Source organism: Mauremys mutica, chromosome 1 (genome assembly GCF_020497125.1).
Source record: "Mauremys mutica isolate MM-2020 ecotype Southern chromosome 1, ASM2049712v1, whole genome shotgun sequence".
Taxonomy (NCBI): Eukaryota; Metazoa; Chordata; order Testudines; family Geoemydidae; genus Mauremys; species Mauremys mutica.
In genome coordinates this window covers 209,653,054-209,669,984 of record NC_059072.1, presented here as the reverse complement: position 1 = coordinate 209,669,984, position 16,931 = coordinate 209,653,054, and the positions used below count along the sequence as shown (strand labels likewise).

Here is a 16,931-nt window from a genome sequence, read left to right as displayed (position 1 = left end):
AAATAAAGAGGATAGTTACATTAGAACAGATCTAAAGCCAACAAAGTATACATTTGCTTCCGGCTAATTGCACTTGCACAGAAAAATATTTGATGACGATGTTTGTGGAGGTTCTGTCTGCATGATAACTAGCTCTGTGGAAGCCTTCAATGCCCACCCCACCCCGTAGGCATAAAGGTGACAAATGCAATAGCACAGAGGTCAAAAGCATTAATCTCAATAGCCATTTGAGACACGATCCTGCTCTGAAAGAGACTCTCACAAAAAGTAACAGAATAGAAGCTATGAAATGATGGGGAAAAATTAAATTAAAACAGGGGTTACATAAGCAGGACAAGAAGTATGTGGGAGAGGGGGGATGGAGAGAAATTGATCCATTGCATACACTCTGGCTTTTCATGCAGAAATGGATTAACTCAGCTGCAGAGGCCAAAACATTCAGCTATTTTGATTAATTCAAACATATACACAAAATTAATGTACTTCAGCAAAAAACTTCCCTGGTACAGTGGGCTCATTGAACAACTGATTATTTAATGAAATGGAGTCTTGGCATCTTGCAAAACATATTTCAATGCATTTGTTTTTTAGCTAAAGCAAAGGGGTTGGTGTTGTTTGCAAATGACTTCATTAATCACTCCCTCAGCTCTGAATCCAAAGGAGTTCCTACTACAGAAAAGCTTTGCCTGTGTTAACCTTCAGGCTGCCATCAACGCCCACAGACACTCTTCCATCAAATCCATCTGTCCATAAAAATGGAAGAATGCTGGCAGCAAAACGGTTAAAGAGATGTAAAAATCCAGACACTACTGGTGGTGGGGTTTTGTTTTGTTTTTGAATGAACATACTTGAATAATCGCAGTGGAGGGGATTTTTGTTCCCACTTTCCACAGAGGGGAAAGACAAGGTGAAGACATCATCAGAGCTTTTAAAACTAAGCCTCTTTCTTTTATTTAAAAAGGAAGATTTTCCTATTGCCTACAGACAAATTCAGAATTCATCACTGTTGCCAGACCACCTGGGACATAGGGAGGATGGGAGCTTTCCAGATGGGTTTTAAGACAATTCATTTATATTTGTATAGCCAGAATAAATGTTTTTCCTGAGATAGCATTTCCCTTTGCTGTATCTAGACCACCAACAAAAGAGGGAGGCACAGAAATTCTACTGCATTAATAGTCTTGGTGTTTACGGCTTTGGCATTTATTAACTTTTGGGAGCTGTTTATTGAGTCATAAACAGTACTAATGGGGATATTATCTCTACATTATAGAAGTATTACAGTATTTGGGTTAGTTAAGAGACCAGTTTAAAGCAGTTACATAGTTTCAATTTATCACAATTACCAGCATGATCCCATAATGGGAATTTAATTGCTAATTGTTGGCATATACTATGAAAAAAATACAGTAATAACGAATGACATACAGCACATGCACATGAGTGCAGACACCCACACACACATAGGCACGCACACACTTCTATAATATAAGATACTATTTTATCTTCTAATATAATGTATTTTTATTACAGTGACTAAATTCATCAGGGCCTCGGTTCAACAGTCCATCCCAGTTCAACAAAGCATTTAAGCACGTGTGTCTGTTGCACTGTGTTCAATGAGATTTTAAAAACATGCTTACATTGCTTTGCTAAATAGTGATGGGCTTAAGGTCATGCTTAAATGCTCTGATGAACTAGGGTCTAGAAGCACAACACAGTTAAGGAGAAAACCTGACTCCACTGAAGTCAATGTGAGCTTTGCTGTTGACTTCAATAGAGCAAGAATTTTATCTATGGATACTACAGCTGGAAACATTCAAAGCTCACTGAAGACAATGGGTGTATTTCTATTGACTTCAGTGAGCTTATGGATCATGGTGACCATACCGAAAGCCCTGAGTTTCCTCTAATACATGCAAGTGGAAAGTTTGTACCACTGAACCTTCAAGACAACGTCATTCTTCTAACAGTTTTCCTTTTCAATGAGGAAATTTTCTAAACTACCGTAGTTAACACTATGAACTTGAACTGTTAAAGGGTATTTCTACCAAGTTGCTAACCATTGGCTTACACCCTGGTCCTGAGAAGCGGCTGACTCTGAATTGGCTTCCCCAGTTTTTACTACAGCTAATTCTCAATGTAAAACTATTAGCTAAAGAAGGGGAAGAGGAAGCGGACAGATGGCTCAGCTGAAGGGCAGTTGAGGACAGCGAATTTATTTATTGATAACATATTCCAAAACAAAACAAAAACTGCCAGATGTTTCAGACCATCCAGCTGTATACAGTAACAGCCTATATAATATATAATCTTAATATGCTATACCTGGATGGAATTTCTTCCTCTCTCTTCCTTCCCGTCAAGATACTAGTTTTATTCTCCCAACTGCTGGATCACCCAGATGAGAAAAGTTATTCTAATGGCTCTGTAATTCCTTATCAGGAACCGTGGGAGCATCTGATGGTGTTTAACCAGAAATAAACTGTCAAGTTGCTATTGGTGAAAGAGGGACATTTCTCTCCTATTATTGTTGAGTGATTAAATCTTCTGAAGCTTCAGACATCATGGTATTAAGATCTTTGTAGATCCTCCATGGGAAGTTTGTACCTGGGGCTACTGAATTACCTTTTGAGCTAAAAGACCAAAGAGAGAGTCTATCAGTTTGTTTTGGTGCAGGGGGGGCCTCCTTGGCATGAGATGGAATCAGCTCCTTCTATTGTTGTTTGGCTGAAGCAGCTTTTTTGAGGAATATGTAGAATTCCCATTCTGTCAGGTACCGCAGCTCTTGAACCCAGGCCAGAGGGGAAGGAGAGTGGGGAAGGGGGACATGCCAAGCAAAAGCCTTAGTCTCTGTGCCATGAGCTTACATGAGGAAAGTGCAGCTAACGCCTCACCACCACAGACTACACTCACTGACTCAGCTGGGTCAGGATACTAGCAGCAGACTGCTGATTGGACACCACCAAGCATAAAGTTTCCTGTTGTCTGACCTTTTGTCTGAGCAACTAGTTGCCAGGTCTGCTGCTGACCAGACTCTTGATATCGAGTTCCTGACCCTCGACCTTGTTACCATACCTTGGTCCTAGTTCCTGCCTCCTCAGCTGATTCTGCTCCTTGCTCCTGCTTCCTCACCTTAATTCCAGTGACTGACTCTGGCCTGACCCTCAATGTGAATTCTCACTCTGATTCTGGCTTAATCCTTGGCATGGCTACCGACTCCACCCTGGTCCTGACCCTTGGTTGGGCTCCTGACTCTAACCCTGTCTTGGCTTCTGATGCTGCCCCACTATGGCCCCTGACACAATCTCAGGTACTGGGTTGAGCTAGTAAGTCAACATTGGGTACTTTACAAGATCCAGTCAGCATAGTGGGGTGAGGCAGTACCTCAGTGGGCATCTCTTAGCTACTGTCATGTAAAGCTGGGATGTCTGTGGACAGAAAATATATTTAGGATATAAGGGAGGCTCTTCACTAGAGATTGTTCGTTAAGATCAATGGCAAGGACTGTGTCCCACTTTATGTGATAAGTGCTTTAAAGTTGTGGCCTTATGCCATCTGGAAACATAATCTTATGATATTGTCTTCATTCAGGCATCTCATTAGCAATGTGAAGAGAGAGAGGAAGCTGGTGGCAGGATTAAGGGGTTGAAATAGTCAGGGGGTTGTATGCTCTATGTTACATTATACAAACAATAAGGCTGGCTGACGATTGGCTGGGGCCTCTTCATTGCCACTTGTGAACAGAAGATCTGGTGAAAATTATTTGTACTATGTAGTTCCACACAACTTTGCCAGGCGCATTGTGAACATGGTAGCAAGGAATGAAAATCCTTACATGAATCTGCTATGCACCATTCCTAGTAGATTTTTCTGTGGCTATCCAAGTTGCCTAGGGCATGAGAAAGAAAAGAAGGCACAGACAGAAGTGGGGAGAAAATTCAGTGAGTATTACTACAAATACACAGAACAGCATTACAAAATAGTCAAAAGACAGAAAGATGGTAGTTCTCAAACTTTCTTTCCAAAAAAACCAAGTCTTGTTACTTATCTACACAGAGATCTTGTCAGACACGTGAGAAGGCATTTTCAAGTCTAAAATAGCTTAAGAGTGACTTGATCACAATTTATAAGTACCTACACAGGGAACAAAAATGTGGTAATAGAGGGCTCCTCAATCTATCAGATAAAGGTATAACAAGATCCAATCCCTGGACGCTGAAGTTAGACAAATTCAGACTGGAAATAAGGCACACATTTTTAATGATGAGGGTAATTAACCTTTGGAACAACTTACTAATAGTTGTGGTGGATTTTCCATCACTGGCAATTTTTAAATCAAAATGGGATGTTTTTTCTGTAAAATATGCTTTAGTTCAACCAGGAATTAATTCTGGGAAGCTCTGTGGCCTGTAGGACGCTGGAGTGGATGATCACAATGGCCCCTTTTGGCCTTGGAATCTACGACATTATGGAGTCTAATCTATCTTTAAAATGTATGACCACAAAACAAATCAGATTTAAATAATCTATTAAACTTGTTTGTAATACAGAATCGTAAGATAAGCTAAGTATTTGTCTTTGTAAATTAAGCACTTGCCCTTTTTCTTAAATTGAAATTGTGATCCTCCAGTCAAAGAATTTGATAATTTCACAAAAGTAACCAGAAAATACTAGTGCAGAGCTGAGAGTCAGACCTTCTGAGTTCTAATCCCGGTTCTTCTACTGACTCGCTATTGCCTCAGGCAAGTCCCTCCACATCTTTGCCTCAAGTTTCTCCACCCTTCTTAAACTGGAATAATACTTACCAGCTCACAGGGTTATAGTGATAATGAAGGAAGTCATGTCTAAACATGGCTTTGAACTCATACAGTGCTATATATGTGCAAAGTACTGACAGGAACTCCACTTGATCATCACAATCTTGAACGATGAGCAGGGTATCAATTCATTTCAGATGAGAAAGTGCTGTTTTACACTGAGGACACCCGTTCACTAAGACTGGAATAAAACCACCAATTCATTTCACACAGATTCCCCAAATAAGTTTACTTCTATATTGGGTAGGCTGCAATTATCTTTGATACCAGGAAATGTGCTTTGCTAGAACCCCTCCATAAACTAACTGGCTTTGACATAAACAACACTTAAGATTCAGCAGGGATACGTCAATATAAAACTAAGCAGCATGAAAAAATATGGAAGAGAATACACCTCTACCTCAATATAACGCTGTCCTTGGCAGACAAAAAACCTTACCGTGTTATAGGTGAAACCGTGTTATATTGAATTTACTTTGATCCACCGGAATGTGCAGCACCTCCCCCCCCCCCCGAGCACTGCTTTACCGTGTTATATCCAAATATCAGGTGGCGTTATATCGAGGTAGCGGTGTATTAAATTATTGTGCTGATATAGTCTGACTTAAAGTTGTCAGTGATCATTTTTGTTTCTTTGCAGATGAGAATGGTTTAGGGTCAGTCACACTTTGCTACATTTGATTCTCACTGTAAGACTTCTGAATATTTGTGTATTCTACATATAATCAAATGTGAAGATCAGTTTAAAGAATATTTTTATTTGTGCTCATGTACTTACAGTACAGTACTTTGTATTTTGAAAGAATTACAAAAATACATGAACTATATTTCTACATTGGAGTAAGACATTTAAATTCAATAAAATCTATATCTGTGATTCTTTTATTTTTTAAGGAAAGTTTACAGTATCTGTCCAGATACGCTTGGTGAAGTTGCAACAGTAATTCAAAAGAAGTGACCTGCATAGACCAGATTATTCTTCAGTGCCAAAAACATCCTCTATTAGGGGTAAATATTTTATCCTTTTCACTGGAAGGGATGGTGGCTGCCCACTCCAGTCATCTTCATACTGAAAGTGATAAACAAGAGGACAAACTTAGAACTCCATTTTGAAAACAAAAATAACTAGAAATGTCACAAAATAATGTTAAGCAAGTTATTTCATTTCTACATGCAAATCACCTGTGGAAAAAAAACAAATTTGTAAAGCATATCCTCCTAAAGAATATGGTATTGATTTTGATCAATGCTGCTGAAGTTTTAATTAAAAATATCCCATCATCTCCACTTCAGCCCATTTTTTTAAAATTAAAGACTAGTGTACTGTTTTGTTCAGTTAGACACCTATACTTCACAGATATGTAGGTCAGCTAAGAGAACAAGTCCTTTGTAGGAATTGTCAGCTTTCAAACTAGTAGACAAAACGAAGAAGCAATGTACGTTATAAGATCAAAACTTCAGGACTAAATCACTGAGTACGAATACAAACTGAAATTTTTGTTTGTCAAATATAATCATCTTACACCTAGACAAAATGACTGTAGTGCATATTAAATCACAGCTCAGATAAAGATTCAGCTGAGAAAGTCAAAGAATCAATAAAAGGATTTACATTCTGGGTATCTTCTCTTTCTTCTTTTGTTACTCATCTTTTCATTAAAATGTACTCATCTAAAATAAATTCATTATTATATATTACAGCTAACCAACAAAATAATAAATTGAATAAATAATGCCACCACAGCCAATGTGGATAATTTACTAACTTGTTTGTTAATGTACTATAGTTCCGGATATCTCAGTATGTTATGTAATGTACAGCTTTTTTTTTTTAAACAATTAATGCAGAAGTGATTCTTCTATCTAGTGAGATAACGGAATACACCTCTGTGGCTTGGGGCAGGGATTGTTGTTGAGTTTTTTTTGTTCTGTGTTTGCAAAGTGCCTAGCACAATGGGGTCCTGGTCCAGGACTGAGACTCTAAGGCACTACAGTACTGCAAATAATAAAATGAGAATATAACCAACAACTTCCATCTTTTTTACCTTGTCTGCAACCTTGCTCCCCTCAAGTCCGTTCACTGTGCTGCCACTGAGATGGTCTTCCTAGCCTGTAGCTCTGTCAGCTCACTTTCTGTAAGCTCCACTGCCAACACAAATGTCTTTTCCTGACCTTTACAATGTAACCCTGTCCAAATTATTCCTGGTATTTTATTATACTGATCACAGCCTTTGTTCCACTAAAGATGCCAACCCTGACTGACTTCTTGGTTCACAAATGCCTTTGTCTTTTCTCCCTTGCTGTCCCATGTACACTGGAAAAATTCCCTGCCAAAACCCATAAAACCAATCCTCCCTCAAATCACCTCTGCCATGATGCCTACAAAACACTGTCATCTGATAACAGAGAGGCAAAGTAGCAAGCTGTGATCACAGCCACTGATGGGCTTATTATGACTACAAACTGAACACACTGCCTCTCCTCACTACCACTCAGGTCCTCCACCCCCTATTCAAGGTTCACTTCAGGCACAACACCTACAAGAAATCAGTCAGTGCCCAATGACTAGTCTGAGACAGTTGGGCAAGCAGCCAATACAGCTAGGAGAAAAATATGAAATAAATCACAAGCCAACATATTTGTATATTTTTCTGCCTCTTTCACCACCACCCCCTTCATATGGTGCTCATCCTCTTAGTTTTGTAAGTGCTTTGGGTCAGAAACTGCATCTATCTCTGTTTGCACAGCACCTAGTACAACAGTGCCCTAATCCTGACAAGCATCACTGGATGCTATCACAACATAATCATTGAGTAATATCTTTGAGTAGAATTCTGAACCCCCTTTTTGAAAAGTGCCCTCATCTTAACATGGAGCACATACTTTTAAAATCTGAAACATATCCAGTATAATGTGGATGTTGTAAAGATATGTACAGGATCTTGCTTAGATGCATACAAGAAATTTTTTCCAAATTATGCAGTCCAAGAAAATGACACCAAGGAAAGCTTAGCAACTCAGCAGCACTGTGCCCTCACTAGTCCCTATAGACAGTTTTATAGGCTCCAGAAAAGTGAGCAAGTAGCGAATCCACTATGTTGTCAGGATGAAAACACAGCACTTGCATATAACTGGTGAAAACATGCAGCTGCTGAATTTAAAATGCAATGAACCCTATGCTTCTAAACCAGCAGAAGCAGAGGAGACTAAATGAAACACATTCAATATTAGCAGTCAAGGGCTGGGTCAGAAGACCGATGTTATATGCGCGCTAAGATGCTTTGGATTTCTTTGCTATGACATTTTTAAAAAAATCAATTTGATTGGATTATGCACAATGCTATTTTAAACCATTCTATTCTCACACCAGCACAAGACAGCCAGGTCAGATTAATCTTTGCCATTTCCTGAAATGACATTTTTACTTATCCTAAGTACTAGGCTGACAGAGACATATTAGTTGATTTCTCCATACTACTCCCACTACCTACCAAGGAAGTGGTGTATTCTGTGCGAGTTTCCACAGAGTTATAGAAAAATTTAGGTACATTTTGCAGTGTCAGTGGAGTTTGTAGACTTAACTGATAATTGTGACTTCTGAACATAAGGTTTTTGTGTAATAGAAAGTGTGAGCACCTGATAGTCATGCCCTTGTTCACAGGAGAGCACAGCCCTTTTCCTTCCTATAATTCCCTAGAAATCCATTAGAGATGTGGCATCCACTGTGCACAACAGAGTTACAGAGTTCCCGTGCCTTACACTGGTTCTCTGCTTCGCCCAATCCATCACAACAGAAACAAATTGCTCGAAAACCCAGACAAGATCCATAAAGATTGAGTCCCAGATATTATTTGTTGGATAAATCAATGATGTTAATATGTTTTGACTGAACGACATCAGCGGCAGCATGAACGGGGCTTTCAGGTTTTGTGCGCTGCTTTTTTGTTTTGAACGTCTTAACTTTACCTCTATAGGAACCTTTATTGTCTGGAAAGTCGGAACTGGATTCTCTCTCCAATTCAGCCCATTGACAAACTTCTTATAATCTACTTGTTCCTTGCCATCTTCAAACCTAAAAGCAGAATATTTATATATATTTTGATTCAATTGTGACCTATTTTAATATACTTTCCATATTTTACATCACACAACAAATTGCATTTTTGATAATTAATTTAAAAAATTAATATAGAAAATGGACAACAGGCCAAGGAGAAGACTCTGCAGAATATGTCTCTCTATTGTACTATATATTACACTTCATATAAAACTTTACTCTTCATTGTTGTCTGTCACATAGGACTTTTCATTGTCTTTAAAGTGTATTAGAGTTCAACTCATTTCATTTTTTAAACATTACTATTAGCCAATTTTTCTTCAATACACGAATGTTATGATCAGTGGAAGCCTTATAGTTTTGGGATAAAGAGTGAAAATCCTGTCTTCATGTTTAGAAGAGAACCTGCTGGTGCTATAGACACAAGAGAATACAGCTGATCTGGTTTATTTTGCTACTTTGATTTATAATCCTTTCATAAAAATAAGCACCCATCCAAAATGCTCTGGGCACTCATTTTGTGATCACCAGTGCTGTGTAGAGCAGGACAAATACTTCCTACTTTTTGATTAAGAAGCAAGCATGCGCCATAAAAGTTGACAGGCATTAACCTTTGATTGCACATATATCTTAATATGATCTATGGTGCACACGCATTGAATTTCATAAGCCTTATGACATGTGATTTGTTTTTGTTTTTATTGCCAACCTGTAGTATTGCTTTCAACCCTCTGAAGAAAAAGTTAGAGTACTACATTATGTTGACATCCTAAAACTTCATTAATTAGAACCTTTGAAGTTGTATGTTCTCAGTATATAGGTTGGCCTTTTGCTGGTTTGTGGAAAGTCAAGATATAATCCACAGCACAGACTCAGAGTTGTACAAGTTAACCGAGCAGTTTTTTTATATAGGAAAAGTGAAAGAATTTAATTACTTAAACCTATACTGGACCACTTTCATCTAAGACTGTATAGGTGCAATCCAGTGACTCCCACTGACTTCAACAAACACTGGATTGGGGCCAAAGTCCTTTGATCTGACTGTGAAAGCACCCTGAACAGCTAGGAATGCTGTCTTTGAATTAATACCCTTAACTAGAGCGAAAATGTTCAAGCCTGGGCGCTGAAAATTAGGCTCCTAAATCCATATTTAGGCAGCTATGTAAAAGTGGCTTGAAAATATTCCAAATTCATACTGATATATGGTAGGTGGATACAAATCCCTTGACTCCCATGGACTGCACCCGCTTACATAGGTGAATTTGAATAAGGAGATGCCTTATTTTTGAGTTATGAGTTTGGAGCCAAAGGTACTAGATAGGCTGGAAAGAGATGCCCTACATTTGAATGATCCGAGTTAATATGAGTAGCTACTATAATGCTTTTCAGTAATAAAGGAAGTTAGATTTGCCTCTTCCAAAAGGAGGCAACTAAGATCACTTGACACCTTGTCCCCCTTTAGTTTAGCTCTAGAACGTCATCAAAGCATTTGAGGTTAGAATATGTTATAAGATTCATTCCTCCCCACAACACTTGGAGAACAATTTTCTTTTCTTTGGCAGAAGACAGACCGCTCTTGTTTGTGGCCTCTGCAAAATGTGTTCACCTTAGACTACCCCAACATGTAGAAGCCTGCTTTATCAATTTGTAAGAATGTAGTGCTGAGTGACCCAACCTGTTTACAAATGTTTCTTTTCCAGCCAGGAAAGTTGCAACCCACGTGTTCTTTTTCTAGATAGCAATATTTACAGAGCTTAAGTTCCTTTGTTTTGAAAAACACTTTATTAAAATGTTAATCTGATAGCTGTAGTAAGTACTATGTCACTTCGACTTAACGGAATATTTGTCGAGTATGCTGTGCTGCTACTTCAGTTTGTTTGATAGCTTCTGTATATTCTGGGTATGAATAAGTGTTTAAGTTGGTTATAGGAAAAGATTAAAGGACTAACACAAGCTGGTTTGTACAACTAGTCAGTATGAGCTAAGTAATGTTGGTGGCTAACCTGTGGTAAATATATTGATTAGCATGTACCCAACAAATGTATACTGTGCCACCTGTCTGTCATAGGGTACTGAAAACCAAAAAAATGTTTGTAAAAGGTTAAGTTCTAAACATTGGTACCTGCGAGTTCCTTAAGGCCACAGTAGAGACAGGTGTGTCTATGGTGCCAAACACATTGAGCTGGAGAGAGAGTATAGCAGGATGACCAGGGGTGCCTTCTGAGTCCTGCTGTCTGCCTCAAGATCTTTTTTGTTGTGGATGGGGAATTATGCCTACCATACTGGAGGGAGCATAGCACCCCCAAAATATACAGATTTTTGAGGGTAGGTTGCTGGGTAAAAGTCACCAGGGCACACGCACCAAGAGATAGCAAAAAAGCAGAGAGGTCCTGGCCTGTTGTGGGATGGAAGTTTTTCATAGACTCTAGGACTGGAAGGAATCTTGAGAGGTCATCGAGTCCAGTCTCCTACCGTCATGGCAGGACCAAATATTGTCTAGACCATCCCTGATAGACATTTATCTAACCTACTCTTAAATATCTCCAGAGATGGAGATTCCACAACCTCCCTAGGCAATTTTTTCCAGTGTTTAACCACCCTGACAGTTAGGAACTTTTTCCTAATATCCAACCTAAACCTCCCTTGCTGCAGTTTAAGCCCATTGCTTCTTGTTCTATCCTTGGAGGCTAAGAGGAACAAGTTTTCTCCCACCTCCTTATGATACCTGAAAACTGCTATCTAGGGACAGAATTATTTTGGCCCAAATCTCATTGCTCTGGCCCTTCTGAGGATCAAAGATGCCTGTAGGTCTTCTCCCTCTTTCTGTTAAGCCAGGGGACGTGGGGTGCTTAGAGTAATGTGTGACCCCCGGGGCGGTACCATGTAAAAACAAATGATCAGTTTTGCACTGTTCAAATTAAAATTGAAGCAAAACGTAATGGATTTGTTATGCATTGGCTCATACACACATGGAAACTTGGGGGTTATACAATGGAACTAAAAAACATCCAGCAAACAGCTGCAAACTGAAGTTGCTGCATTTTCCACAGCTCTACTCAAAATGCATCTAGTTTGCATAAAGATCGTATTTGATGCATGTCTTCTACTGTCTTGTTCATCACTTCATTCCATATAGGAATTACAGTAAACTTTGGAGTTACAGTGAGTGGGCCTCCTGGCACAAGGAGCAACCACTTGGGATATTAGGTTCCAGAGGCACACCCGCTCCAGCCCTCCCCAGCCTGGCAGCTGCCCCCACAGGCTTTCCTGAGCCACAGCTGCCAAGCCTCCATCTTCCCTAGAAGCCCACCACAACCACCTCACAGCAGCAGGGCTGAGAGAAACCACCCAGATGTGTCCATAGCAATTATTTAGCATAAAACTTACAATATTTTTTTAAAAGCCACGAGATGTGTGCAGCACAGATGAATTAACTCATGATCTTATATTTGAACCCTTTGTCGTACATTCCCTCTACCTGCTTCCTTTCATCCATTTTATCTTTCCTCATTCACCATGTCTCTAGTTTGTAAGCCCTTTTTAATTGTCAATTAGTGCACTGTTAGGTTCACAGTGAATAAATAAAAATAGGATCAAAAGAAAATACCAAATTTTATTTGTCAAGCATTTTAATTGTGCTTGTGTATTAAACAAGCTCGTTGTTCCTTGTATGTTTGCATAAATTTAAAGAAATGCTATAATAAATGTTGCATTTTACTGGTAGAAACAAATAGGAAGCCTCTGCATATCTTAATATATCATGGTAAAAAATCTGCACCTGCTCTGTAATTTTAAAAACTATATTTATACCAATGAGACACTAAGAATTGCCTTAGTACTTTCAATGCACTATAACTTTACATTATTGGCCAGGATTCTCTCTTCACTTGCTTAGATTGGGATGCTCTTTGGGACAGAAACCACGGGTGAAATCTTGGGCTCATTGAAGCCAAAAGCAAAACTCCTATTTACTTCAATGTGTCCTAAATCCTTACTCTGTTTGATAAGCGCTATGGACACCTGCGGTATTATATACAAATGTTAAATAATAAATATTTATGGGTATTAACTTTTAATTTTCTATTTAAAAAGTAACAATAAGTTATTTATCGTTTAACCTCAGAAAAAAAATGCAAGCTGTAGGATATATACCCCCAGCTAATGCATTAGCTAAAGCTGCTGGTGGTGTGGGATTTGCCTCATTTTCCTCCTTAATATATTTAATAAATTCAGAAATGTTCATTACAAATACCCATGGAAACAAAAATCAAATTAGTCCTTATCCATAAAAACAGATGAAGGGCCATCAGTGATAAGCGGCACTGCTTTAGATTAAACAGTGGACTTTCCAGAAGTGAAACTGGCTTAGCAGCAGCAATGATGCTGTGTTAGATGTTTCATGGCTTTTCAACCTTCATGAGAAATGGGGGGATGGAGGGCAAGATACTAAATATCCTTCAACCACTCCTATTACCTGCAAGGTAGAGTTTGAGGGCTCCCAATAAACTGGAAATTAATTCCAATTAAATCCACTACAGGAAACATCTTCCTAACCACAAACTCCAAATAAACAAAAAAGTCACTATTAAATACACATCCTTACTGAAGTGGTACCAACTGTACAAGCCTTTGTTTAAAAATGTAAATACTTTCCTCTTATCTGTAACATAAGGTCTCACTGCATACACTGAGATCTTTCATTCAATGAATCTTTATCTTATCACTAAAATTACTCACAGTCCGTTATCATGTAAAGCAACTTTTAGAATGAAATGATCTTCCAAAAGATATTAAGCATCCTCCTTGTCATCTAAGCTTGTATATTATTTTAATAATAATTTTAAATGAAAGGGGTTTGGTGGATTTTTTTTAAGCTGACTCCATTCAGCCCCCCCTTATAAGAAAAGCTGTCAACTTTCAAAAGCTTTCCCTAATACCAACCAAGATATATTTATTTTTGAAGCCTGTGATGTATCAGGTCTGTCAGTGCTTCTTTGGTGTTAGTTAGTAAATAAAGGAAAACTCCACTTCATCCCTCCTCTAGTTGCATCTATTCAATCACAGCCTTTGAGACTATGAGAATTCTAACTCTAAATGCCAATTGTCCCGATGCACTTTTTGTGCTGGACAGCTTGGTGAGAATTCTAAAAAAATGAATTTTATACGTCTTTTGACTGATGCTTGTGACTCAACTGTCAGAAGTGATGAATGGCCAGCAATCTGTAGAAGTCATCCATCTGGCTACTACAGGGAACTCCTCTAAATGCTTTTGGTCCATAGACAAACTGAGCTTAGAAACAATGGTGCCTTAGGTTTCTTAAGGCAGACTTGCAGGTAAAGAATGACTTTAAAAGGTTTCTCCCCTAAGCAGTGTCCTGTGAGCTTGGTGAAGTGTGGAGGGCTAGATTTGGGCATTAAGGATTTAAAGATAGTCAAACTTTCCCTCACCTTCCTGTTTGTAGAGAATCCTGTCATTCAATGGTAAATCCCTGAAGCATACATTGAATTTCTGCTAAAAGCTAGAAGCTTGTATGCATGAAAGCATCTATTCCTGACAAGAAATAAGACCTCCCTCCGCTTTTGACCTGATGCTAAGAGGTCTCCATATCCTCAAAATAATTTTCTTAATGATTTCTAGTAGGGGAAAAGAAGGGACCAAAGACCATATTCTAAAACTCATAAACTAGACCGTTGGCCAGCTGGCTTAGCCCTGCTTCAGAGCAGGGGGCTGGACTTGAAGACTTCTCAAGGTCCCTTCCAGCCCAACATTTCTATGATTCTCTTCCTTGTTATTTGCAAATGTTTACCAGTATGAAGACTCAAAGAAGTGCACGGAAAGATTCAGCACCACAGCACATACACAATTGTGTGAACTGCTGAAATTCTTACAAAATATTTCTACAATTTATGTAAAATACTCACCTACCATTAAACATACATTATATTACAGTGCAAGTGACTTGTACTCACACACAACATTTTATCTGGCCTTGACTTACATGGTCAGTAAAGCTCGCAGAAGATCATCAGCCAATGGCAATCTGAAGGACTTGCAAATAGTCCTGCATTTCTCATGGGGCAGCAACCCACATCTGCACAAATATAAAATGAAGTGAAAAAATGTCCTTCATGTTGTCTATCTTCACAGGTTTAACAACATGGAAGCAAAATGTATATTTCAAATGAATGTATTGTGAATAAGGAAATAATATAAAACTTGTTGAAAATCTAAGGATAAAAATGAAAATCGTATTTCACACAACTTCACTTTTGCATAATAGGAAAAACCAACACTTTACACACATAGCCCTCTTCCCCTGAAGTATTTAAGTCACATGTATAATACAGGTGGAAAGTATACATTTACAGATTTCTAATTCTAAATCTATGATCCTACAAAACCAGGACAAACAATTTATGTAAGTGATTATTTTGAATTAAATAAAAATCACAGATTTTTTTATTTTTTGTTAAATGTCTATTTTTCCTCTTAGATTAAAAAAATGTTTTTCTATGGTGGCAGGGCCAGGAACATAACTATTTCACAGGCTACTCAATACACTTGAAATGATGCAGACTCCATCAGCAAATCAGAAAGAAAAAAAGGAGGACAGAGAAGCAGTCTAGTTCTCATCCATCCTCAAGTGGCTCCTACCAGAAACCAGATCCTTTGAATGCATTCATTACATGCTAGGCAAGAGAGAGACAGAACCTGGGTCTCCAAATAGAATTTTATCAAATCGTGAACCAGCTTAAAAAAAAGAGTCAATTATTAGCTTGAATTAAATACAGAAATCTTACTTTTCACGGTCATTGTATATAAAGGTAGCAGACAGTTGTCCAAAATTCTCAAAGCTATTTTTCTTTAGCTGTTCTTGAGCCACTGCAAGAAGGAAATTGATGTCCATTTCAAACTCATTTTGCTCGCTGTAATGACGTCCAATGGTCATAATTTCATGTTCTGACAATTTTCCACCAGTGATATTCACCATCAAATTTCTGTTAGCAAGAAACAAATAAATTAAATAGAAAAATAAAGCAAAACAGTCAATTAAAAGCTGAGTATTTAATGTAATTAAGAGTTCTGTGAAATTAGGTGATGTACTGTACTCAATTTGTGATGCTGATATTAAGTCCATATAGTTTAACATGAACTCAACACTACTCAAGAAACTGTTTTAGAAATTACCTAAATTTTAACTCTTTAGAGAAGAGACCATTTCTTCCTACAGGTCTGTAGAATACCTAGCACAATACTGGTACTATACAAATCTTTGTAATCTCTGAAGTACCTTGTCACAGCATTGTCTTATTGGAGTCATACTGAAGATAGTATTTATTGTATCACTGTCTTTGTCCAACTACTGTACATGATTTTATTTCATCTTATCAATTGAAAACTACCTTCCACCCTACTTGATCAGATATTTGTAGAACTATGAGCTAGCAACACAACCACACTTACGTCACATACGCAGAAAATACATAAAATAGGAAAACAGGCGAGGATACTGCCAAAAGGACAGAGTCATAGAGCTAGGCACGCAAATGGGGCAGAGGTGTAAAGTTCCCAGCACAGAGGAAGTGCTGTGAAAGCTGGCCCCACCCCAGAAGCTCTGATTGGCAGAGGGATAAAAAAACAAGGAGCTGGGCAGAGAGATGTCAGGAGCATGGCTAAACCTTGCACTATTCTCTGATAATGCAGCCCTTAATAGACAACAATTAATTCATAGCACAAATACATACTGCCCCCCCACACACACAACTCTACCACAAATTTAATGATTTTTGTATCTGTTTCTTTTAAATGATTTGCTTTTGGGGGAGCCCTGCCCAAATAAAAGTGTCAATCCAGGGCCTATAAAGTCTAAATTCTCAGAGCTATTCACTAAAGGGCACCGAACACAACGTACTCTCTGCTTTGATTCAGCTGATTCACTCTGAGCTGGACTTGTACTAAGTAACACAGAAAGACCCTTTATTTACAATGACTGGAGATGAACAACAGGAGAGGACAAGGCGTACAGAGCTCCAGATAAATCTTATTTCCAGAC

At 38.4% G+C, this 16,931-nt stretch overlaps 1 protein-coding gene across 2 annotated transcripts in view; it reads right to left on the bottom strand.

Moving 5' to 3' along the window:
* Window positions 1–5,558: 5,558 nt before the first annotated feature.
* The window catches only part of EFHC2 (EF-hand domain containing 2), an 85,210-nt gene continuing 73,837 nt past the window's right edge, over window positions 5,559–16,931 (bottom strand). For both annotated transcript variants that reach the window (XM_045002640.1, XM_045002641.1), the window contains exons 12-15: window positions 15,679–15,876; window positions 14,877–14,969; window positions 8,787–8,892; window positions 5,559–5,889 (exon numbers count right to left, since the gene is read on the bottom strand). In XM_045002640.1, coding sequence (XP_044858575.1) covers window positions 5,794–5,889; window positions 8,787–8,892; window positions 14,877–14,969; window positions 15,679–15,876 — 493 coding nt within the window. In that variant the 3' untranslated portion in view covers window positions 5,559–5,793. The remainder of the gene's footprint in view (window positions 5,890–8,786; window positions 8,893–14,876; window positions 14,970–15,678; window positions 15,877–16,931) is intronic.